This window comes from Cutaneotrichosporon oleaginosum (assembly GCF_008065305.1).
Source record: "Cutaneotrichosporon oleaginosum strain ATCC 20508 chromosome Unknown ATCC20508_contig06, whole genome shotgun sequence".
Lineage (NCBI taxonomy): Eukaryota > Fungi > Basidiomycota > Tremellomycetes > Trichosporonales > Trichosporonaceae > Cutaneotrichosporon > Cutaneotrichosporon oleaginosum.
The window spans coordinates 1,216,324-1,238,225 of NW_027072175.1; the positions used below are offsets into that span (position 1 = coordinate 1,216,324).

Consider the following 21,902-nt stretch of genomic DNA (forward strand, 5'->3'; position numbering starts at 1 on the left):
ATACGTCTTTGGGCACCGTATAGTGAACTTCGAGCGCTTCAATGCCTCCCACTTGTTCACTGGAGTATCATGAGTCTTGATGCGGGCGAAATTATATACAAGGGTAAGCTGTGTGCGGCAGGACCTTGCCGCTTACACATTAGCGTTCGTGCCGACTCTCAAGATGGCCCTCTGCATTGCGGCTGGTTTCGTCCTGACAAAGACGCGCAGCCTCACTCCAGCCAGCACTCGAGGCATTAGCTTGATTACCCTGGTGAGTTTGCAGAAGGAACAGCCCTAACAATGTCAAGAATCTCAGTCTGCCTTGTCTTCTCTTCTCCTCGATGGTTCAGTCATTCACCCCGACAAACATCCAAGCATTTGGGCCCCTGCTGATGATTGGAATCATGTGAGTGTTTATCACTCCAGTGTCGAGCTGACGGGAAGGTATCAGGTTTTAGGCGGCAGCCTCGCTTGGGTGGTGAGCGAGGTCTTCTGGGTTCCCTCAGACTTCAAGTTCGGGATATTGGTGGTGAGCATTAGCGTAATGGGAGATGCTCAAGGCTAGATGGGTGTCATTTCCAACTGGGGTAACCTGCCCACCGCCGTCGTTCAGACCATGGCAAGAGAAGCGCCTTTCAATCCGGATACCGACGTCGACCTGGGCGTGGCCTACATCGCAATTTTCATCTTGTTGATGAACAGCACTTTTTTTGCGTTTGGAGTTCACAAAGTGGGTCAGGATGGATACCAGCGCTGACTATAAGATGTGCGGCTGGGATTTTGATGAGAACCGCGCAACTCGCTCCGAGACTTTTAGGCAACGCTGGAGTCGTCGAATCTTCAGGCTACAGCAATTACCATCGAGATGTAAGGCAAAGTTGACCACGGCTCCGCGGACAGATGGGAAAGGACAGCTGGAGCGACAGCCCCACCAGGTGTTGATTCGAACGCCTTCTCAAACGCCATCAGTGTTTGCGGCCATCACCGACTTGACCAACCCCCAATGCTCCCCCCTGTCCTCGGACGCGGGTCAGGTGCATGGGTCGCCGTTCCGGGCTCTCAACAAGAGCAGTAGTCCCAGTCCGCTGCCCCCCGATGAGAATGCTCGAACATCCGGAAGCGATGAACGGCCATCATCATCAACAACCGATAAGCGGTCTCCTCGTCCAACTCTTATGTTGCGTGCGATCACAGTGCTCCGGAATGTCCCCATTGCAACGTGGTCGGTAATTGCCGGGCTTCTTTGCTCGCTAATACTGCCTCTCAAGGCTCTGCTCACCCCTACGGAAGGCTGGACCGGAACACGCATGCCCAACGCTCCGGACGGCAACCCTCCGCTCTTCTTCCTTCTCGACACTGCAGCGTACATCGGCGCCCTGACGGTCCCGCTCGGCTTGATGCTGTTGGGATCGTCATTCGCGCGACTTGAATTTCCGTCGCGTATCCGCGATGCCCCTCTCTCTGCGAATGTGGCCATGGCGATGGTCAAAAGTGCGTATCTCCACATAACACGCTCCAGCTAACTGCAAGTGGTGATCGTACCTGTGTTCTCGGTTTTTGTGGTCCAATCTTTCCAAAGCCACACATCACTCTTCCCCAAAGAGGACAAGGTGCGCACCTTTTGCGCAATCCTTCTGTCCGGCACTCCTGCGGCGGTGAACCAACTTGTCGTCACGCAACTGTATCATCCTGAGGGGAGGGCAGATACCCTCGCATTCTTTTTGTTGCTACAATATTGCCTCATGTTTGTCTTGAGCACAGCTTTGGCCGCAATCGCCTTGTATATCGTCACGTAGAAGATACTCGGGGAGGTTCGTCGCTATGTACGCTTCATCCAGCTTGAGTGTAAGCAGGGACATCAGCGCTGTTTTCACGTTCTTGTGTACCTCTGCTCTCAAACTCGATCCCCTTCCAGCTTGAGAGGGGGGGGGGCAGACGCTCGCCTCGCTCTGCTGACGTACGTTCTGGAACAGTTACTTAGCCGAAGCTTCCGCCTGGGCGAGAGAAGGTCAGGTGGCATGATAGTGATCGGCGTGGATTCCTCGGCACACGGTCGGGGCTCGGCGTCGAGGTCACATGGCCAAAGTGTGATCACGACAGATAAGAAAGGATAGTCACCTGGCTGTCAAAAGGTGTGTGTTGTTATCGGTTCAAGCTCTGCATTCTTACACTTTACGGCGTCAACTCTCCGTAGGGGCGAGCCAACATTACACTTTGGCTGCTACAACTACTTACAACTTCCTTCGATGCGCGCTCCTGCTACCTATCGCATCACCGTAGATGTCACCATCTGGAATACCTAGAATGCCCATGTCCTGCGGTCGTTCATGCTCACATCCAAATCCATGTTGCTCATCGAGCTTTGAAGTTCAGATTGAGAGTCCTTGCGAGGACGCGAGGTTTCCTCGGCAAGCTCCATTAGGCCGGCCCACACAACTCCATCTTTGCTGTCGGTTTCGGGTGAGCCGGAGGACAATGGCGTGGATCGTTGAGCTTCGGGTCCGGACGACGCATCGGTTGGGGAAGGTTCAAACACGAGCATGTTGGCCGCAGAGTTGAAACCACCCCAACCTGTTTGGTTGACAGAGACAAGACATTCGGGCTCCTCTGGACTCGCACCCATAGCATCCAGAGCCTCAGAAGCGTAGGCGTTGTGCGACGAACTGTCGAGAGGTCCACCGGCCATTACGCCTTGATTGAGCAAGCTCTCGAGATACTTGATTCGCGAAGACTGCTGGGTGGTAACAGCCTGTAGATCGCTTGTAAAGTCAGCAGGATTGCCTTCCTGGCTGCCGGTGGTGCGAGAAACTCACCGTATGTACTGAACACTGTCTGACAGGATGCGGCCCTTGCATTGAGCGGCGTCCTTTTGCTGCTTGGAGGTAGAAGCAGTACGCTTCGACTTCTGTAATGTCAGTGTTTCAGTCTTTCGGCACAAGCGGGGGCGTACCTTCTTCTTTACGGGTGAGTCGGGCGGGTTTTCCTCCTCATCATCGTCCTCTATGGCCACGTCGGGGTCGAGAGGGTTCTTGAAACGGGGAGGGAGGAGCTTGTTCAGCTCCTCGATCATAGCATTGATGTGCTCGCGACGTCGCTTCTCCACTTGGTTGTGACACTCGCGGCGTTTCTGCTTGCGGCTCTCGTCGCCAAGAAGAGCCTGGACGCTCTGAGCCGGGGTCATCGGGCTACCAGTCAGATATGATATATAAAGGTGCGGTGATATCGGCGCAAACATGAATCTGAATAAAAAAAGAAACGTACCTATCAAGCGGAGCCGTGCCATCAGCGCTGGTGCCAAAGGGTGGGAGCGAATCCACCAAGCCGCCCGGCGCACTGCCCGATGGACCCCATAGAGATCTTCCAAAATCACTGCGAGGGATGGAGATGCCATACTGCTGATCAAAGGCATAATCGGCTGACGTGATAGAGTTGTGGCGGGGGCCGAGATTAACAAGGTTAGGCTTGCTGTCGGTCTGGAACGACATGGAGCGAGGTGGCTGCATGGTACGCCCACGCATAGACGAGAGATTGGGCTTGGTCTCGTTCATAGACAGCTTGCGAGCAGGGCGAGACCGAGCGACTGGGGCTTTACCTATGTGTGAGGAGCGCGAGGAGGACTGGGACCGGGATCGATTAGTGGGCTCGTTGTGCTGACCCGAGGCGTTGTCCATGGAAGAGGAAAGGATAGGAGGCTCGCGGTTCTCGGCGCCAAAGTTGAGGTGACCAAACATGGCGTGAGGTTGGAAGCTGTGAGGCGAGGTACCGCCTGGAAGATCGATGACCTGCTGCTGTGGGGACACCATGTTGTAGTCGAACGGGGCCTGATTCGACATTGACCCGGGTCCAAATGAGAATGATTGGGACGAGTTCATGAGGGAGCTCAGGATGGACGAGTCGACGGTCATGGAGCCGTCAGAGAAGGGGCGGTTGAGAACGGGGCGGGAGGGACTCTCGTTGGATGAGGGCGAAGGCCTATAGGGGCGTGGTCAATGTGGTAACGGATGGGGGGGGGGGGGGGGGGGGAAGGTTGGGTGGAGATGCTTACTGAAAGCCCTCCATCTTGATTGCGCCGGACATGAGAGAGGCTAATCCGGACCGATGGTTGCTGGTAGAAAGAGGAGTGGCGACAGAGGATAAGTAGCTCGAGTGTGAGGCGGAAAGTGTGACTAGAGTGGAGTAGAGAGGCCAAGAGGTGGCGAGGATGTTGGTTGTGATCTCCCAGAGAGGTGGATTGGGTGGATGGGAGAAGATGAAAGGAGATACGGTTGACTGACCAACGAGATGAGGACGAGGACGAGGACGAGGACGAGGGAGGTGTGTGGGGGGAGGAAAGAGGTGGGTGGGTAAGAAAGAGATGCGAGCCAAGGCGGCGGCGGCAATGGCAGCAGCGGTGGAGGCGCAGGAAGGGGAGAGACCAGACCAGGGCTCTTGTTCCCCTTTGAGCGCGCGGAGGAGGAGGAAACAACGTGGGGGGGGGTGTCGGATGTGGGCGAGAGGAGAGAGAGGAGAGAAGGCCAAGGAGACGTGGGAGGGGAGAGGACAGAAGGGTTGCGAAGCCTTTGCGGCATGTATTAGTGTGGGGGGAGAGGGACTCCAGGCCTGGGGCTTGCGGGGGAGGCGGGGGCAGAGGCGGGGCAGCGCGGGGGAGAGGAGCCTGCAGCGGGAGGCTGAGGCAATCCACGCCCCAACGGCACGAACGGGGAGAACGACTCGAGCCAACGAAAGACCGCCCCTGATGATTTGGCCTCGTCAAAGCATGAGCGGCATTTGAACAGTAGCCTTCAGGACACCAGGGTGCGCTGATAGGCACTGCTGTTCAGGATTAGCAGGGCTGTTCTCGGCATGGACGCAAATGAGCAGACAAACGTGTGCCTGACAGAGTGTACTATGGCAAAGGGTACAATGACAAAGGGGCTGCAAGCCGCAAGACCAAAGCCGCACCCCGTCCCTGCTTCCTCCACAATTGCCCGTGGTAATCCCAGCCTGGCAGCCTCATAGCCCGGGCTGTCAGGCTCATGCGATCAAGCGGCTCCTGTCAGCTCCCAGGCCTTCAGTTTGCTTTGTACCCTTGTCTCTGGCCTCGGGTATTGCACCTTGCTGTCCAAAGCTCAAGTCGTGTACGCCGCCTGCCCCGCACCCCCCCGGAAACCCCGCATCACCCCGCAATTCCCGTGCAAACTCCAATGCATACTATCCACGCATCCACACCACAAGGCCCAATCCATTCTCTTGCTCCCTTGCCTCATAATGCCGTGCCGAGCCTACGAACAACTCCTAGGCCCTGATGATGAACAAGGTGCTCTTCATGCGCTTTGCTGTGTGGGCCGTGTGGGATCCAACAAGAAGTAGTTGCCAATCTCGTTGCTCGTCGCAGATGAGATGTACGCCGCCTCCCCCGCTCGGCGCTGGCCGATTCGGCATTTATTGCTAATGAGAGCTGTGTGTGTGTTCCCTTGATCTCTGGCTTGGCGATGATCTTTGGCTTCTCACCTACAGCTGCTGCTAGTAAGCTGCCCGCATGCCCGAGCGCCTGCAAGCGATGATGCTGTGGAGGCAATGCTGGTCATCATTGCCGCCGGATCCACCGGATCTACCCTTCAGCTGCTGATCGTCAGCGCAGCTCGAGGATCATGTCCCGTCCGCGGCCGTCCGCACACTGCAACACGCCATCTTTTATATAACTTCTGGTGAATATACACTAGTCTTACCTCACGTTAGCACGTACAATATACCCATGATACAAAGGTGCGATCAGACATAGCCAGGAGCTCAGGTCTCACAACATCGTCCTGCCCATCCAACACTGGGGAGGAATTGTACGGCAGGTTATCTAATATGCTGCACAAACCGGCGGCCGGCTTGATCAGCAGTCAGCGGCAAAGGCTTTCCGGCTGCGATTCTTGAGGCAATGTTGCTGATGAAAGATGGCCAACCGGCAACCTCGGCAGCGATTCGGTCATTCATGGTAGCCGCCAAGAGTCTTGATTGTGTCCAAGGGATATGTCACGTGATTTGAATTTGCGCGACGCGACCTGCCCGCGACTTTCCGCTCTGCGAGCTCTGTCACTAACGAGATCCAACTGCAACAACTGCTCCTCTAATCCTTTTCTAATACTCGCTCCTCGTTCTCCGCCATTTACCCAGCATGTCGCTCTGTCGGTCAGCCGTCCGGCTGGCCGCCAGTCGGCCAACCATCTCTACAGCGGCAGTGTCGCCCGTCTTGTTATCCCGCTCATCTCTTCTACCCCAGTCTCTCAGCTCACCTCCCCCATTGAGGTCATTTCGCCCTGTCCTGCATAGGTATCAAGTCTCCAATGCGGCGCCAATAGGCGGCAAAATCAAGACGAACACCAGCAAGACATCGGATGTCGTCACCGCCGTCCGCGTCCGCCGATCACGTCGATTTCAATATCTACTGGCTGTGCTGGTCGTCTTGGCTATCCTCTACAATGTGCACAGCCCGTTCCGACACTCGGTGCTTGCAGTTGTCCGATGCGCGCGGGTCATGAAGGCTGTCGTCGCCGATGTCTGGGACTACAAGCGAACATTTGCTCAGGAAGCTCATCTCGGTGATGCGAACGGCGTCTTGACTCCGGAGGAGCTTGCGCAGCGTCGCGCGGCCAGAAAGGCGTGTCACCGCCGTTCAGCTCAGCGCATCTTCGAGGCGCTCAAGAAGAACTCGGGCGTCTACGTCAAGCTTGGCCAGCATGTCGCGGCCGTACAGGTGCTTCCGAAGGAGTGGACAGAGGCAATGACCCCGCTACAAGACCAATGCTTCCCGACCCCCATCGAGGAGATTGACGCAATGCTAAAGGACGACTTGGGCTTGGGCATCGACGACCTGTTTATCGACTTCAATCCGCTCCCAATCGGAGTCGCATCACTCGCACAAGTTCATCGCGCCATCGACAAGCGAACCGGTCGACCCGTCGCCGTCAAGTTCCAGCACGCTGACCTTCAGGAGTTCGCGCTCATCGACATGGCCACGGTCAATTTTGCTATCAGCTTTGTCAAGCACGTGTTCCCAGACTTTGAGTTTGGCTGGCTCGGCGAGGAAATGAACGAGATGCTCCCTCTCGAAATGAACTTTCGCCACGAGGCCGCAAACTCGATGCGCTGTCGCCGCGACTTCCAGCACTTGAAGGGCAAGACGAGCCTCTATCTCCCCGAAGTTTTGTGGGCTGAGCGACGCTGCTTGGTCATGGAGTACATCAACGGCACCCGCGTTGATGATCTCTCATTCCTCCAGAGACATGGCATCGACCGCAACCAGGTCAGCAAAGAGCTCTCGCGCATCTTCTCGCAGATGGTTTACATCAACGGGTTCTTCCATGCTGACCCGCACCATGGCAACATTCTTATCCGTCCGCGGGCGCCGGGCTCGTCCTCGCCGTACAACTTTGACATCTGCTTGTTGGACCACGGGCAGTACTTTGATATCCCCGCGGATCTGCGAGTCAACTACGCACACTTCTGGCTCGCCCTCATGCGGCCACAGTCCGAGGAAACCACACGGCTGCGCAAGAAGTATGCACGGCTTGTAGGCAACATTGAGGACGACATGGTGAGTTTCGAGTCTTTCGTCTACCTCAGCAGATATTAGCTAACAAAAGTACCCCTATTTGGAGAGCGCCATCACGGGCCGGGTGAGCATGGAGGACTCGATTAACGAAAATCCGACGAGCTCGCTGCTGGGCGAGAGTGACTCGGCCGCAAAGGAGCTGGACAAACTTCGATCAGCCGTCATGGACCGTGACGGGCTTATTGCTGGCGTTTTTGAGTTGCTGCGCCGAGTGCCAAGGTGCGTACTGCCACTGATCGTATGCTGATAACAGGCGCCTGCTGATGATCTTGAAGCTCTCCGATCTGCAGCGCTCTCTAGACTACAGCCTCTCAACCACCCACAGCGCACACCGTATCTATATCATCATCGGGCAGTACTGCACGCAAGCTGGTAAGTGACAAGTCTTAGACCGGCGCTCACAGTCAAGTTTGGGACGCCGACCGCACCAGGATAGGGCTCGAATATGGTCAGATGGGCCTGTCGCTCCCGCTCATTCGCGAAATCGTTGGCGCTTGGTGGATGTACGCTTCCAATAGCGTCTTCTTTGGCGTACTTGGCTGGGGAATGGACGTGGATGCGAGATGGCGCAAGATGACGCTCTGGTTCCACGGCTTGACGCATGGCGGGCTCAACACGGCGTCTTTGGAGGTTGCTGGCCTTCAGGCATGATACCACCATATATTATAGATGATAAGTCGTTCTAGACATTCCGCTATGTAACTTGGGCCGCCATAAGAATCGTGGGGTTTTCATATCATTGCAGATAATAGCGGTCGAGCTTTGCAGCTGTGCAGCACTAATTGTTAACAGCGCGCAGATATCCACGTGGATTAGATAAGTGGAGGCGGATTGGAATGGGGGGCTGAATTAAATGGTTGACGCGTCACAGCCGACACGCGTAACAACAGCTGGACAAACAACTCCGGCACCAACATCATTTGGGCCCCACTGTCTCTCCTTCCTTCATCTCTTTAGGATGTCCGCGTTGCATTCAGCCGTAAGCCGCTCTCCTCTGTGCCCCTTTCTGACAGCTAGGTTACTGCTGTGACGCACAACATCCCATGGTTTTTACGCGACCCCGCTGTTGCGCTGATCGGCCCAAAATGTTACACCACGCTCGTTTATGATTTCAATGTCACCGACGTCGAGTGCCTCAAGTACGCCTTGTCGAAAGGCCTTGGTTTCGGTATCGTTCTCGGTGGCAGTATTGTTAAGATCCCTCAGGTGAGCCCTCGTAGTGCCAGCCGCTGAATTCAAGATCATGATGATTGTTCGTTCCCGCTCCGCGCGCGGGTTGTCGCTTTCAGCTTATGTGCGTCCTCAAGAAGAGTGAAGCTGACGGCAGATTCTTGAAACAGCGTCCTACGCCATCTCACTGGCGTACGCTTCGCGCTCGCGCTTTCCTTTCTCGACGTACGGCGAAAACTTCTTCATCACCATCCAAAACATCATCATCACCCTCATGATTTTGTTCTACACCGCCCCAAAGGGCTCGTATGCCGGTCTAGGACGGTCCCTCTCCTCTCCTCCAACATCGAAGCGTCGACGCGTCGTCGGCGGGGCAGTTATCATTGCCGTCTCTTGCATGTACCTGTGGAACGAAACATTCTGTCCCATGTCAATCCGTGAGTGCACCGCCTTGCAAGCCATCCTAATCGCCAGTCGCCATCCTGCAGGCCTGCACCATCCCCCTATCGCTTCTTTCCAAGGCCCCGCAGATCCTGGAAAACCATAGCAACCGATCAACAGGCAACCTGTCAGCGTTTGCCGTTTTCAGCGCATTGCTGGGTTGTCTCGCACGCCTGTTCACCACCAAGCAGGAGGTCAACGACCCGCTCATCTTTTGGGGCTTCGCCGGCGCGGCCCTTCTCAACGTCGTACTCGTGTTCCAAATGCTCATCTACTGGCGCGCCACGGATGAGCAGCTTGGCACGAAGCACAAACTGTCGGGGGCTGTTATGGCTGAGTCGGGATCGGGGTTAGACGAGCGCAAGTTGGATTGAAGGCAGTGCAAATGGACTTGAATCAGTGGGAGTATGGGTGTGGTCCTGTACTGGGTACGCCGAGTGGACCAGACTTATCAGAGACACTGACCTTGGGCGCATCGGAAGTCTATATCGACTAATCACACTTATCATGACTAGGCCACTAACCTGCAGTATCCTGCGAATGTCTCACATGCCTCCTTGAAGAGTGGTGGGGACGTCGAGAAGGGAGGAGACAATTGGATGTAGGCCTAGAGCTTGCGTTGCGGACGCTCCGTCTTTGTGCTTTCTATCGCGCCGAGAGCGCTCGAGGTGGGACTCCTCCTGCACAGTGTGTTCCTACGACCACTGACATCCCCATGGTATTGGTCGTTAGCCGGATACAGGGTTATACTACAGTTTCACTCCAAACCTATACAACATTCCCAGCTTCTGCTTAACGCTGCGAGCTGTAGACGCTCTTTTCGGTAGCATGCCGAATCTTTCAACTCACCCTCGAGAGGGAGAAAGACGAGACCAGGAACCATGGAAGCCCGCGACCAGCGGCATGCGCCAAGCCAGCTGAGGAGCTACCAGGCGCCAGGCAGCAGAGAGCAGCACCATGGAGCGTGCTTCTGGCGTTCCGGAGTATGCCCCGTACATAAGTTCCGCTCCAGCTCCAGTGAGATCTTGCGGGCCTCTGAGGATACATGTATGTTCAGAGTCTTAATCACGTTGCGGGTGATAAGGAATGTGGTTACGACTACTGCAGAGCGGGACCAAAAGTGCACGTTCCTCCCTCGTTCTGTGACGCTGCATGGCTGGAAGCCTCCGCGTCCGCGTACCACGCCCAACTCGCTTGTCCCACGTACCCATCCGTCCTCATCGGCCTCCTCGCCTACCTTAGCCTCTAGCTCGCTCGCTCGCTCCTCGCCGCCATCATCCTTGTCCATCTCCTCACTTCTACATAACTGCGTCGAAGCACCGTCGTCACTTTCCGACCTCTCTCCATCCACCCTCTTTGACCCACACGCACGGACAAAGCATCCGCTCCTCGCACCCGCCTCCGCCCCCCTCCCACATCACTCCTTTCAACACCTCTCAACCAACGATACTTTGCCACCCTCAAGTCGCGTTTCCCTAATCCTCAGTCCCCGTCCCCATCAAGATACGAGACTTGCCCGTGACGCAAGGTTCACCTTCTGGTCGACTTTCTCCCGCTACAACTCATGCAGTCTCATCAACAACAGTATCTTCCTGCGGTTCCTGCCCCTCCGGGGCATGGTGGCCCGCAGGGTAACAACGCGCCGTGGGGAGGTCCTTTCCCGAGCTTGCACCTTTGGCCCATTCAAGATACCTTTCAAATGAAGATGATCCATCTTCCTGGCGGCCAACGAGTGAGGCCGCCGCCCACACGATCTCGCTAACCTCCAGGTCAAGATTGGTCGCCAGACCAACACCAAGACTGTCCCAGGCGAGCGCAATGCGTACTTCGACTCCAAAGTTCTGTCACGAACACATGCTGAGATCTGGGAGCAAGGGGGCAAGGTCAGTGCTGTTCCCGACCTCCACTAACTAATAGATCTTCATCAAGGATCTCAAGTCGTCGAATGGTACCTTCATCAATGGCGTCCGCTTGTCGCCAGAGGGCGTCGAGAGCGACCCGTATCAACTAAATACGGAGGACCTGGTGGTGAGTTCGAGGGACACGAGCTGCTACTCACACGCCAGGAATTTGGCATCGACATCATCAGCGAGGATAACCGCACAATCATCCATCACAAGGTATCCGCCAGGGCCTACTGCGTCATGGGCCCAGAGGATGCGGCTGTCTCTGCCCGGTGAGTCCTTCTTCCGACAGCGTAGCTAATTGTAGTGAGTTGCCCCACTATCAAAACGATATGCGCAACGCACGCAGGGGCGGTTCCGTCTCGCAGCCCAACACAGTTAACCCTTTGAGCCATATGGGTCCTTCCATCATGAGTGCTGGCGGCAAAGCCAATGGATTGAGTTTCGAGCACGTTCTTCAGAAGCTTCAAAACGAGCTGGCCAAGAGCAAGGAAACTGGTCAGGAGCTCCAAGTACTGGCGGGTTCTATGTCGGAAGTACAGGACACCTTAGGAGGCGGACTGGTATGTCGCGGTCGTCGGGCGTGCGTTGACAGAACAGCCTCCAAATCAAAATGGTGTTGCTGGGCAGTACATTCCTGCACAGTTCCGCAATCCCTCTGCGGAGGCCCAAGCAGCACTCGCTGGCCCACATGGTTCCTCCGCCGCGGCCTTCATTGCTCTCCAGTCACAGATGAACGACACCCAATCTTCAGTAGCCACGCACTTGGAGCGCATTCGCCAGTTGGAAGGACAAATCCAGCACCAAGACGCATTGCAACTCGAGATCGCGAGCGTGCGAAAACAGATGGACGACAGCAGGCGGGAGATGGAGCAGCTCCTTGCCGCTTCCCGAGCCTCTCAAAACGGTTCCCACTACGACGATGACGACGACGACGATGCACGGTCTGTGGCCACTGTCACGCCTGACGACGATGTGGAGGAGCATCGCGCATCCAGACCAAATGGCAGTGCATCAAAAGGCCAGGATGACCTCGCCTCGAGGATCCAAGCCCTCACTACCGAAATGTCCGATGCTCTCCAGCTGTCCAAAACCCTTCAGGCGCAGCATGGTGAAGCCATGGCAGCAGTGAAACAGCTCACGCAACGAGTCGGTATCTTGGAGAGTGACATCGCCGATCGGGTTTCCGCCGCTACTGTCCAAGCTGAAGAGCGATGGGCAGCATGGCGTTCCCAGTTCGAAGAGAAATGGAAGAAGGAGAGGGAGAGCTGGGAATCAGAGAGAGAGCGTCTCCGCGGTGTCGTCCGCGAATGGGAAGAGGCAAGCCGCCGCGCTGTCGAGGAGGAGGAAGAACGCGAAATGAACGAGCAGCTCAGCGGCGACGAGCTCGTGGATGAGGAGGATGAGGACGTCCAACAGGATGTTGAGGAAGGGGAACTTCTCGCTGTTCACAATAGGTGGCAGTCGCCCCGCTCCCCTACCACGGATAGCCTCAACCTCGACGAAGTGGCTCCTTCACTCGCCAAGCCTCGGCGGCGCCGACCAAGTACCAAGACTGCACTGGCAATGCGCAGCCTCCGGGCTGTGGCCAACAACTCTGGCGGCGCCTCCACGCCCAAGGGCGGCGCCGAGACTCCACCTGCCACCAAAAAGGGCCGGCGTGAACCGTCAAGCGATGCGCTGCGCCGCGTGAAGGGAGGACGGGGTCGATCGAACTCCCGGCCGGCCTCACCCAACGTTCTCAACGAGAAGGAATCCTCTGAAAGTGGGCGCGAGTCGGCCGACACGCTTAGAGGAGAGAAGGAGAACGTGGACCGCCGGTTGGAGAATGGATTTCAGAAGCCAACAGCCTTACAGGTAAGTCACCCATCTAAGAGCGCGTGTGCTGACCCAACTAGACCCAGTTACCCATTGTAACTGTCGTCGTCGTCGCAGCCGTTGCCGGCTTCATCTATTACCGTCACAGGGAGTGAGGCAGCCTCATATCACGAGCCTCGACGCTCCAGTCTCAGCAGGGAGACAATGTATTATTGCACATAACGCCCGGCCATGTCATGTTCCTTGCGCCGCCCAGGATGGTCGCCTCAATTGTCTTGCATTCTTTCGTACAACAAACGGATGGTGTCGCGTGAGTGACATGTATCTCGGAGAGCGCAATCACCCTTCCTCATACTATTTCCTTCCGTCCGTTTATCAACCTCATGCGTTCTCCACCCCCTTGACAACTCGTCAACCATAACAAGAAATCCACCTAGTCACGAGGAGGGTAGTCGCGCTCACGGCGCGGGGGCGAGCGGTCACGGCCGCCACCGCCGCCACCGCCGCCGCTGTAACCACCGCGGTCCTCGCGGTCGCTACCACGGCGATCCTCGAACCCACCACCACCACCACCACCACCACCACCACCACCACCGCGGCGGTCCTCGAAGCCGCCACCACCACCGCGGCGGTCCTCAAACCCGCCACCGCCGCCACCGCGGCGGTCAAAGTCGCGGCGAGGGGGACGGTCATCGTAACGGCGGTCGCGGTCGTCATAGTCGCGGCGCGGCGGACGGTCGTCATAGCGGTCGTAGTCACGGCGCGGCGGGCGGTCGTCGTAGCGACCAAAGTCACGGGGGGGCGGCCCGCGGTCGTCACGGCCGCCGTCCTGAATAATTAGCCTCGTCTCAGTATTGATCTTACAGCCTGAAGCTCAAGCTTGACGGGTACACCCTGGATTTCAGAGCCCGAAAGGCGGCGGATGGCGTCCTCGGCGTCCGCCATGCTGGGGAACTCGATGACACTACCGTGAGCGTGGCAAGAACAGCGACTTACCCGTTGCCCGTGTAGTGGTCGATGTCGGCGTACATGACGTTCTCGCATCCTTGACGACCGAAGTCCTTGAGGTCCTAGTGGGGAAATCAGACCAGGCCAATGCGCCGCGGGAACATAGGGAAGGAATTCAGCCTCGTTGCGTCCGCCGCTCTCCTTCTGCCGCTGATGCTGCTGCTTCCACTGCTGCTGCTGCCAGGTGCCAAGAGGAAAGCGGAGCCTCGCAATCTCTCATCTTCGCGCGTCCACCAACGTTTGCCTCCACATGTGAAAGAAAAGGGATCGATCCGTACCTGCCAACTGGTCGACTGGTTGATGCCAACTACCGAGACGCGAACGCCACGGCCGCGAGGAGGGCCACGAGGAGGGGGACGGCCCATCCTGATGCGTCAGTTCATTTCTGACACGCTAGCTCACGGGTCATAGGCGTCGCGGCGACGCGAAGAGTCACGCGCACGCTCGACAATGAGCCTTTGGTAAGTCACAGTCACGGCAGGACGCTACCTCTCGCCCATGAAGTCCTTGCCGTCGAGGCCGCGGCAGGCAGCCTCTACATCCTGCCGTCAGTGTTTGGCCAGGCGGCAACCACTCACATCAACAGTCTCGAACTCGACAAAGCCAAAGTTGGACATGAGGCGGACCTCGACCACGCGGCCAAAGGTCTTGAAGTGCTGTGACGTTAAACCTGCACGCGACGGGAAGAACACCCACATCCTCAAGTTCCTGCTTGCTTACGCCTGCGGTTAGACGCGTGAACACACATGCAGCGGCTTACCCTGGGGCAGACGGCCGACATATGCGCTCTTAGACATGTTTTGACGATGGATGGATGAGCGTTGTGGTGAGATGAATGAAACAACAAGCCGAGATGCAGAGTTGTGCAGCTTGTCACTCGTCGGTTGTTGGTTATTTGCTTCCGCTGGACGTTTCTCAATCCCCGCCGTGATGGCCGGCGGTTGGCGCAGGTGACGTTTGTGGACTGAGCCCTGGCCCCGGCTGCACCGACATGTACATACCTCTTCCATCTGCATCATCTACCGCGCTCACTTCTCTGTTCACATATTTGCCCCCCATCATCAACTTTTGGGAACTCGGGACTCAGTCATCAGTCACTGTCCGCATCGTTGGTCCCATCCCCTATCGATAATGGCGTGTGCGCTTCCTTCCTCCACCTCAGAGCGACCATAACTCGGTCCCACAAACATGTCAGAGAAGACCACTACGCAACGGCCTTGGTGGAAGCGTCTCAATGACAGCTACAACTCGTACTCTGTGCCCGATCCATGGCTTCGACGCAAGTTTGTCGTCCTGTGCGCACGCTTGCGAGCACACTAACGTTAGGTTCGTGTTGGCTCTTGCCGTGTGGGTGTGCTATGTGGCCATCGGACGCACTTTCGTGCCCGCTATCAGGCGTCACCCAAACGCGGCTTACTCGCGCACCGTGGGCATCGGGCTTCTCGTGGCGTTCATCGTCCTGTTCATCGTGTTCATGTGGACGTATCTGACGGTGATGCTCGCCGCCGTCCGTGCTCACGCCAGATCATTTTCACAGGGCCCGGCTTTGCGAAAGATGTGAGTGCAATCGACATGGACATCCTGACGCCTGTTCGTCCCAGAATCAGAAGACCCCTCGTGGCGGAACACGCATGCCATCACCCCGCATGTCGTCCACAGCAATTACACCCAAGCCGACTTACGCAACGGGCAGCAGCTTTCTTCTCCTCAGCCAGAGACTGTCCCCGTCGGCCACGACTTCCCGACATCATTCTCGGGTACATCGGCGAGATTCTCCAACCACGGCGATCTCACCTCGTTTGGTGGCCGGGTATCACAGGAAGCAGCCCCTTATTCCTCCCTCCGACCGCACCAACATGAGACGGAGGCCGCACCGGTAGTGCTTCCCACGATACCTACCCCCGCCTTCACTACAAACCCTCGACCTATCTCGGCGCCTCCGACAACTATAAGCTCGAGAATACCTCGGCCAACGCCGGCGATCTCTGTTGGACCTCGATGGTGTGCGCATTGCAAGATCATCAAACCGGATCGCACTCACCACTGCCGTCATTGCGGCAGCTGCATTCTCCAATTTGATCGTGAGCAAGGGGAAGCGCGACCTCTGCTAACAGGCAGATCATTGCGTATGGGTGGGGCAATGTGTTGGCTGGAGAAACCATGCCGTATGTTGCGAGAGGAGAGCAATGCTGACTCCAGGTATTCATTACATTCTGCTTTTGGGCGGGCGTTTTCTGCTGCTTCAGTTGCACTGTGCTGGTGGTGGACTCTTGTCTCGCTCCTGAGGTGGACGGGCAGAAGATCGCCCTTATTACCATGTACGTCCATTGCGAGAACGCCCCTGCGTGACATTAACATGCAGTGCGGGCATCTTGTTCATTTTTACGCTACTCATGATGTTCCCGACCCATGTCTACCTCGTACTAGTGGGCAGGTCTACAATCGAGTCGTTCCAGACGGGCGACCAACAGCGAGCAGAAGAGGCGGCTCTCAAGCTTGAGTTCAACAATCCCATGTGTCCGACAAAGGACGTCCGTGCTGTTAGGAAGCAGTGGAAGGAGGAGTTTGGTGGGGTGGCTGTGAACGACCGATGGAAGGTCGGGCGGGCAAGGGATCGATGGAGGCGGGAGATGGGCAACTCACCGCTCGGCTGGATTCGTAAGTTCACCGTTCTCTGGGTATTTGATAGACTAATATTCAAGTGCCGATCGGTCGCCCGCTTGGTGACGGGATCCACTACGAGCAGAACCCTCGCTTTGGCCCAAATGGCGAGTGGCTGCCTATGCGACAATGGCCACAGGAAGCAGGCAGGTTGTAGGCCCATTGCATATCACGCAACTTGCATATGACACATTGGCTCGAAGGCAGCATGCTACAGTTCCAGATGGACAGTAGAGCTGTGACTTGTTGCTACGGCGTCATTATTTCCATCGCATGCACCCAGGAGAGCCTTATCGATCCGGAGTACCGGGGTTTGTTTGGTTCCGGGCCAGAGAGATACGTCCCTCCACCCTCCACCGTCAACCACCTTCCTTGACTTGACTTTGTAGGTCTTTCCTTTGATCACTCTTCCTCCTTTCCTCATTCTCACTAATTTTCAGGCCAACTCGGGTCTCCTTGCTTGCTCACTACTCTCCAGGCTCACAGACTCATCAGTATTCACTCCCATCACTTGATTTTTCGCTCCTCCGTCACTCTTCGTCTATCTCTAACACACACGCGCAGCCACTCACAGACAGCGCAGGGTGTCTCGTGTCTCAAGCGGTACTGTGCCTCCGCCCTCGTTGATCTCTTAAAATGAAACTGCTGCCAATTATGGTGGCGGGAGTCTCATTTCTTCCCCTCCGGCGCGCTGAGCATGCTGTAGTAGCAGAGGATAGTGAGCTTCGAGCACCGAACCCCAGATATCTAGCGCTGAATTGCAGTTGCCAGCTTACTTGGTATCACCGAAGAGGTCGCGACCGATGTACTGGGGCGTGGTAAGTAGGCCTTCTTCTCGCCGTCCTCACATTCCCCGCCCCATTCTCCCTTTGTCTTCCTTCCTCCTCCAACTTCCGTCCCATCTTGCCTATCACCACCGGCCGTTGGAGGCTGACGCGCAACAACAGGAGTCATTCACAGGGTCATAGCTTCGGGATGTCACGCTAAAACCGTGCGACATATCCACAGTACAGCGGCAGCCAGCGATCAATTCGGGCTGGATGAGTCTCAGATTACAGACCGTGATTGCTGCACGTTTTTGATCTGACGCCAGTGGCCATCTCCTTCACGTTGTGTTCTATGGCGTCTGCGTTGCAGAAGGTACCCCAGGAGTGTGAGCCATGGGACACTACCTATACTACACATCCAGGCGAAGATTCTGCGGTTCGACACCCAAAGGAAAAGGAGAGGAGACGCGGACGCTGCCTGGCGTAAGTTGTCGTGCTATCTTACTATCGAGCTCACGCCAGCGTTCTGCACCGGAGCCCTCAGGACTGGGCCACGTTCAACACGTACTTCAGCGACTCCAGTGCGTCGTTGTCTGCCATGCTAACCCCAAGCACAGTTGTGGCTCGCCTTAACGCACCAACGGCACATTGGTGAGTTCCGTTAGCATGCCCTCAGCTGATGGAAGAACTCGCGCAGGAGCTCTACACCAACGCTACCCAGGAGAAGATCGCCCTCCTTCAACTTCTACACCGCAAAGCTGAGGCAAGCTTCGCCACAGACGCCGAGCGCGACCGCAGGGTCGAGGAGCAGCTGACCGTGAGTTCAGCGGCGAGCAAATGCAGCGTCGCTAAAGCCTGTCTATCCACGAATCCTTCGCATTCTCACAATTGGTCCTTCAGAAACTGGCGGACATGGTCTTCCGCTTCGACGCTACGCAAGCAAAACTCGACGATTCTGTGGAATCCTTCTCGGAGGGTCAACGCAAGCTTTGGGACGAAACGGCACAACACATGAAACGCTTGTTGGCGACTGCAGTTCAGAGTGCTCAAGGTGACCTCTCCCAACTTCAGAGGGATGCTGTTCACGAAGTGAGTGATCATCAAACAACGGAAATTCATCACAGATCTCCATAGCTCTAAGCCACGCCGCCGACGAGGTGAGTAGGAGAGTCCGCGTGGTGAGTTGATCGAAGCGTCTTAAAACAATGGCGCTTGGAGCACAAGATGCAATCACTGTGATGTACAACTCGACTATTCATGGGCTGGAGGTCATCAGCGAGCACGCAAATCGCCATTTCGTGAGTCGAAAGCTGTGATGGTGGGCTGAACAAGAAGATAGCGTCGCAAGACATGAGAACTCAAGAGCTTGCCCAAGTCAAACATCTACACGAGGTGCGTGCGGCTTGTTTCAGCCTAGCCAGCTGACGTGCTTAGATGTTGGAAGATGCCGACCGCAAGCTTGAGAAACTGGCACCCCAGCTGGAAGCCTTCGCCAACAGTATTATGGTGCGCGTTTTACCTGTTCCGGGCTCACATGTCAAGATACAGCAGACTCATGTCCAGCAGTCGGTCGAACTGGCGCGGGTTCAGACAGCCAAACACGCACAGGAGGTGCAAGAAGCACTCTCTTTTCTAAACGCGAGTCTTAGTTGTGTGGTGCTGCCCTCTTGGTCGTCCTGGGAATCATCGGGCACTATGGGTGAGTACGCGGCGAAACGCGCACTGACCGGAGCAGTCCTTGACTTGCTGAGCCGCTCGCCCGCCTTGATCAATCGCAATAGCTACATTCTGCTGCCTGGAGTTCAATTGTTCATCTGGATTACCTCGCATGTTCTCCGGGCGCTGTGGATGGGCCTATACGGTTTCGTGAGTCGGTCTCCATCCAATATTGTCCAATATTGCTGAAGCGTCAGATTACGCTCCTGGCCGCCCTCTTGTGCCTCATGTTTACTGGGGCGCTGCGCCCCGTCCTTGGTCTTGTTCAAACGCTTTGGGACGCGCCTCAAGAGGTCAAGCTGGTTGAGGCGTCCGAACCGGCAAGAATTACGGTAGAAACCGCTGGAGCTGGGCCCCCAAGCCCCCGGTCCTTGACTTCAACTGGTATCCCCTGGTTCAATCGCATGGACGAACGGCCCCTTTCCGAGTTACAGCATCGCGCTACGATGCAACTTCGCCGCGCATTCTCTGAACCTCCTTGTAGATCGGCATTAGAGGAACCCAGCGTCTCCTAAAGCCCCATGATGTATGAACTGATAATATCATCACGTGACCCCGGAAATTCCCGATATCCGAGATGTCAAGACATCACTGCTAGAACACATGCTTGCGCACTTTCCCACATCACATATCTGCAGTCCCGGGAGACAGGGCTGTTTCGCCATGCCCCAGCTTCCGCTCGACTCGCGCTATCATAGAAGACGTACGGCTGGCTACATCAAGTCTCTGACTCCTTATCTCGGTGCATTCATTTTCTTTACAATCGGCCTCGTGAGCTACTCGCTTCTCTCACAACTCTACTCTCCAGCAACCATTGATCGGTTGGGGTGGCAGGAATGGGATACAATAGAATTTGAGCTACATGCTCAAGAACAAGCATCGACCGGGAATGGTACCCACGCTGAAGTAGGGTTACCGCTGGGCGTCTGGGTGAGTTTCCTCCCAATGTCGCTAATGCGCAGGATCCACTTGCTAAACACTCCACAGGCAGTAAGATCCAGTTGGCCGAAGATGCAGGAGTGAGCTGACGCCAGTCACCGAGCTTGCTGTCGTGACGTGCATTCTCTCGCCCAAGATCTTCACCTTCTGTCAACCCAAGACAACCCCTGCGGAGGACAAGGCTAAAGGTCAATGGGTGCTGGTAAACAACGACCTCAACCACCGCACCAGCGTGACCTTTCTCTACCTTTACTATCGGCGCACGCGTCGGCTCGACGTAGCTCTTGTTACAGACCTGCAGATTGTGGCCGACCCGCCGCCGGCCGAGCTCCTCGCTGATGGTTGGGTCCAAGCACATGGAAGCCTGCACACAGATGTGTTCCTAAAGCCCAAGCTTCGTCTCCTGTACAAGACTGGGCCAGGAGAACACGTTACCGAAGTGATGCCGCACTTTGGCGACGGGCCCCCGTTCTTTGGGTTTCAGCGCGCGCGCGGCGGGAAAGTGGTGGAGGCCAAGGCTGGACAGTGGGACAGCGTCGATGTTGTGTACCGCAAGGGCAACCCAGTTGCGCCGGCGGCGGAACCCCTCACCTTTCGCGAGGATGGCAGCTTCAAGATTCTTCAGATTGCCGACCTGCATTTCTCTGTGGGCGAGGGCGATTGTCGGGACACGGACAAGAGCCCGTGTGCTGGATACTCGGATACCGTAACGTGGCTGGCCGAGGCGCTCGATACCGAGAAGCCCGATATGGTCGTATTCTCGGGAGACCAGCTTAACGGACAAAAGACGAGTTACGACTCCCTCAGCGTGCTCGCCAAGTTTGCTGCCCCAGTGATTGAACGTAAGATTCCCTGGGCAGCAGTGTTCGGTGAGTCCCCATCTTTCTACATGAACTTGTTAACACAAGGCAACCACGACAGCGAGATCTCTGACGACCGCGACATGCAAATGCGTGCTTTGGCCAGCATGCCATACAGTCTCGCCCGGCCCGGCCCGGCCGATATAGCGGGCGTGGGCAACTGTACGCTCCTTCCCTCGCCCTTTCTCTGACATCAGATGACCTTCGCATTCGGTCGCCCGACGCTTCCCGGACGCACATCTTCACGTTGTACTTCCTCGACTCTGGGGCGTACCAGAAGAGCGTGTTGCCCTTTGTCCACGCACCATACGACTACATCCGCGAGTCGCAGATCGAGTGGTTCAAGCAAACGTCGGCCAGCGTCGACGCGATCGAGCGACCTTTCCGTCCTGATGGCGCCAACGATCTCGATAAGATCTGGAAGCGGCGCATGGACTGGGGTCGACGGCAGTCGAATCTGGCCAAGCCAAACGCCATGATGTGGTTCCACATCCCTCTGCCAGAGGCGTATGACCTGGCAGACGTGGGGGAAAACGGAACGCTCGAGGTCGGCACATCTGACGCGCCCGACAAGAAGGGGGCGAGCAGCTTGACCCAGGGTGGCTTCTTCGCCAAAGGCGTGCAAGAGATGCTCGAGGGAGGGGGTGAGCGCCGCACCGAAGTCAAGGTTCTTAGTCACGGGCATGTGCATAACACAGACCGCTGTCGACGCGTGCACGGCGTCTGGACATGCTTTAATGGCGGCTCGTCCTACGCCGGGTACGGCAAGGTTGGCTTTGAACGGCGTGTACGAATTTACAATGTCTCCGATTGGGGCGAGACCATCAGCACTTACAAGCGATTGGCGAGCGGTGAGACTATCGATCAGCAGGTCCTGGTGGGTGAAGGCGCACCAACAGGGTGGGGTCAGAGTGGGTGAACAGGTGAGGATTTATGCAACTAGACCAATAGACACTGTACACGGTTGTAGCATTGAGGATGCAGAGCGCCATGCCATCTAACTTGGGTCTACGTTGTCCGCGTCATCGGAAATGGCCGGGGCGTTCGTGTCCGC

General features: G+C 56.5%; 11 protein-coding genes across 11 annotated transcripts; 8 read left to right on the forward strand and 3 right to left on the reverse strand.

Moving 5' to 3' along the window:
- Positions 1-69: 69 nt before the first annotated feature.
- On the forward strand, positions 70-1,778 carry COLE_06899 (uncharacterized protein; the record flags this gene model as incomplete). The annotated part of the gene is made up of 7 exons (XM_018424957.1): positions 70-103; positions 144-253; positions 291-388; positions 427-511; positions 548-712; positions 747-1,473; positions 1,513-1,778. The coding sequence occupies 7 exons, from the start codon at positions 70-72 to the stop codon at positions 1,776-1,778; spliced, it is 1,485 nt and encodes a 494-aa protein (XP_018280013.1).
- Positions 1,779-2,281: 503 nt separating this feature from the next.
- COLE_06900 (uncharacterized protein) lies at positions 2,282-4,059 on the reverse strand (the record flags this gene model as incomplete). Its single annotated transcript, XM_018425289.1, has 5 exons — positions 2,282-2,741; positions 2,796-2,887; positions 2,933-3,167; positions 3,244-3,954; positions 4,028-4,059. 5 exons carry the CDS (start codon positions 4,057-4,059, stop codon positions 2,282-2,284), a joined length of 1,530 nt encoding a protein of 509 aa, XP_018280012.1.
- Positions 4,060-6,127: 2,068 nt separating this feature from the next.
- On the forward strand, positions 6,128-8,215 carry COLE_06901 (uncharacterized protein; the record flags this gene model as incomplete). Its single annotated transcript, XM_018422745.2, has 4 exons — positions 6,128-7,546; positions 7,596-7,783; positions 7,818-7,936; positions 7,974-8,215. The coding sequence occupies 4 exons, from the start codon at positions 6,128-6,130 to the stop codon at positions 8,213-8,215; spliced, it is 1,968 nt and encodes a 655-aa protein (XP_018280011.1).
- A 307-nt stretch (positions 8,216-8,522) lies between these two features.
- COLE_06902 (uncharacterized protein) lies at positions 8,523-9,549 on the forward strand (the record flags this gene model as incomplete). The annotated part of the gene is made up of 5 exons (XM_018420771.2): positions 8,523-8,543; positions 8,582-8,770; positions 8,805-8,858; positions 8,892-9,171; positions 9,209-9,549. The coding sequence occupies 5 exons, from the start codon at positions 8,523-8,525 to the stop codon at positions 9,547-9,549; spliced, it is 885 nt and encodes a 294-aa protein (XP_018280010.1).
- Positions 9,550-10,739: 1,190 nt separating this feature from the next.
- Positions 10,740-12,996, forward strand: COLE_06903 (uncharacterized protein; the record flags this gene model as incomplete). Its single annotated transcript, XM_018420306.2, has 6 exons — positions 10,740-10,907; positions 10,945-11,058; positions 11,093-11,203; positions 11,242-11,351; positions 11,387-11,642; positions 11,680-12,996. The coding sequence occupies 6 exons, from the start codon at positions 10,740-10,742 to the stop codon at positions 12,994-12,996; spliced, it is 2,076 nt and encodes a 691-aa protein (XP_018280009.2).
- A 312-nt stretch (positions 12,997-13,308) lies between these two features.
- On the reverse strand, positions 13,309-13,641 carry COLE_06904 (uncharacterized protein; the record flags this gene model as incomplete). Its single annotated transcript, XM_018427212.2, has 1 exon — positions 13,309-13,641. One exon carries the CDS (start codon positions 13,639-13,641, stop codon positions 13,309-13,311), a length of 333 nt encoding a protein of 110 aa, XP_018280008.1.
- A 93-nt stretch (positions 13,642-13,734) lies between these two features.
- Positions 13,735-14,702, reverse strand: COLE_06905 (uncharacterized protein; the record flags this gene model as incomplete). Its single annotated transcript, XM_018427211.2, has 8 exons — positions 13,735-13,861; positions 13,894-13,967; positions 14,184-14,271; positions 14,308-14,361; positions 14,395-14,447; positions 14,484-14,561; positions 14,602-14,627; positions 14,666-14,702. 8 exons carry the CDS (start codon positions 14,700-14,702, stop codon positions 13,735-13,737), a joined length of 537 nt encoding a protein of 178 aa, XP_018280007.1.
- A 437-nt stretch (positions 14,703-15,139) lies between these two features.
- On the forward strand, positions 15,140-16,723 carry COLE_06906 (uncharacterized protein; the record flags this gene model as incomplete). The annotated part of the gene is made up of 7 exons (XM_018421286.2): positions 15,140-15,397; positions 15,430-15,462; positions 15,497-15,986; positions 16,024-16,070; positions 16,105-16,223; positions 16,268-16,563; positions 16,608-16,723. 7 exons carry the CDS (start codon positions 15,140-15,142, stop codon positions 16,721-16,723), a joined length of 1,359 nt encoding a protein of 452 aa, XP_018280006.1.
- Positions 16,724-17,202: 479 nt separating this feature from the next.
- Positions 17,203-18,348, forward strand: COLE_06907 (uncharacterized protein; the record flags this gene model as incomplete). Its single annotated transcript, XM_018427210.2, has 7 exons — positions 17,203-17,284; positions 17,331-17,384; positions 17,514-17,627; positions 17,660-17,816; positions 17,856-17,914; positions 17,946-17,984; positions 18,020-18,348. 7 exons carry the CDS (start codon positions 17,203-17,205, stop codon positions 18,346-18,348), a joined length of 834 nt encoding a protein of 277 aa, XP_018280005.1.
- Positions 18,349-18,538: 190 nt separating this feature from the next.
- COLE_06908 (uncharacterized protein) lies at positions 18,539-19,238 on the forward strand (the record flags this gene model as incomplete). Its single annotated transcript, XM_018422744.2, has 5 exons — positions 18,539-18,631; positions 18,669-18,725; positions 18,768-18,839; positions 18,876-19,032; positions 19,069-19,238. The coding sequence occupies 5 exons, from the start codon at positions 18,539-18,541 to the stop codon at positions 19,236-19,238; spliced, it is 549 nt and encodes a 182-aa protein (XP_018280004.1).
- A 474-nt stretch (positions 19,239-19,712) lies between these two features.
- Positions 19,713-21,767, forward strand: COLE_06909 (uncharacterized protein; the record flags this gene model as incomplete). The annotated part of the gene is made up of 5 exons (XM_018422743.2): positions 19,713-19,979; positions 20,012-20,039; positions 20,084-20,857; positions 20,897-21,010; positions 21,046-21,767. 5 exons carry the CDS (start codon positions 19,713-19,715, stop codon positions 21,765-21,767), a joined length of 1,905 nt encoding a protein of 634 aa, XP_018280003.1.
- Positions 21,768-21,902: the final 135 nt, after the last annotated feature.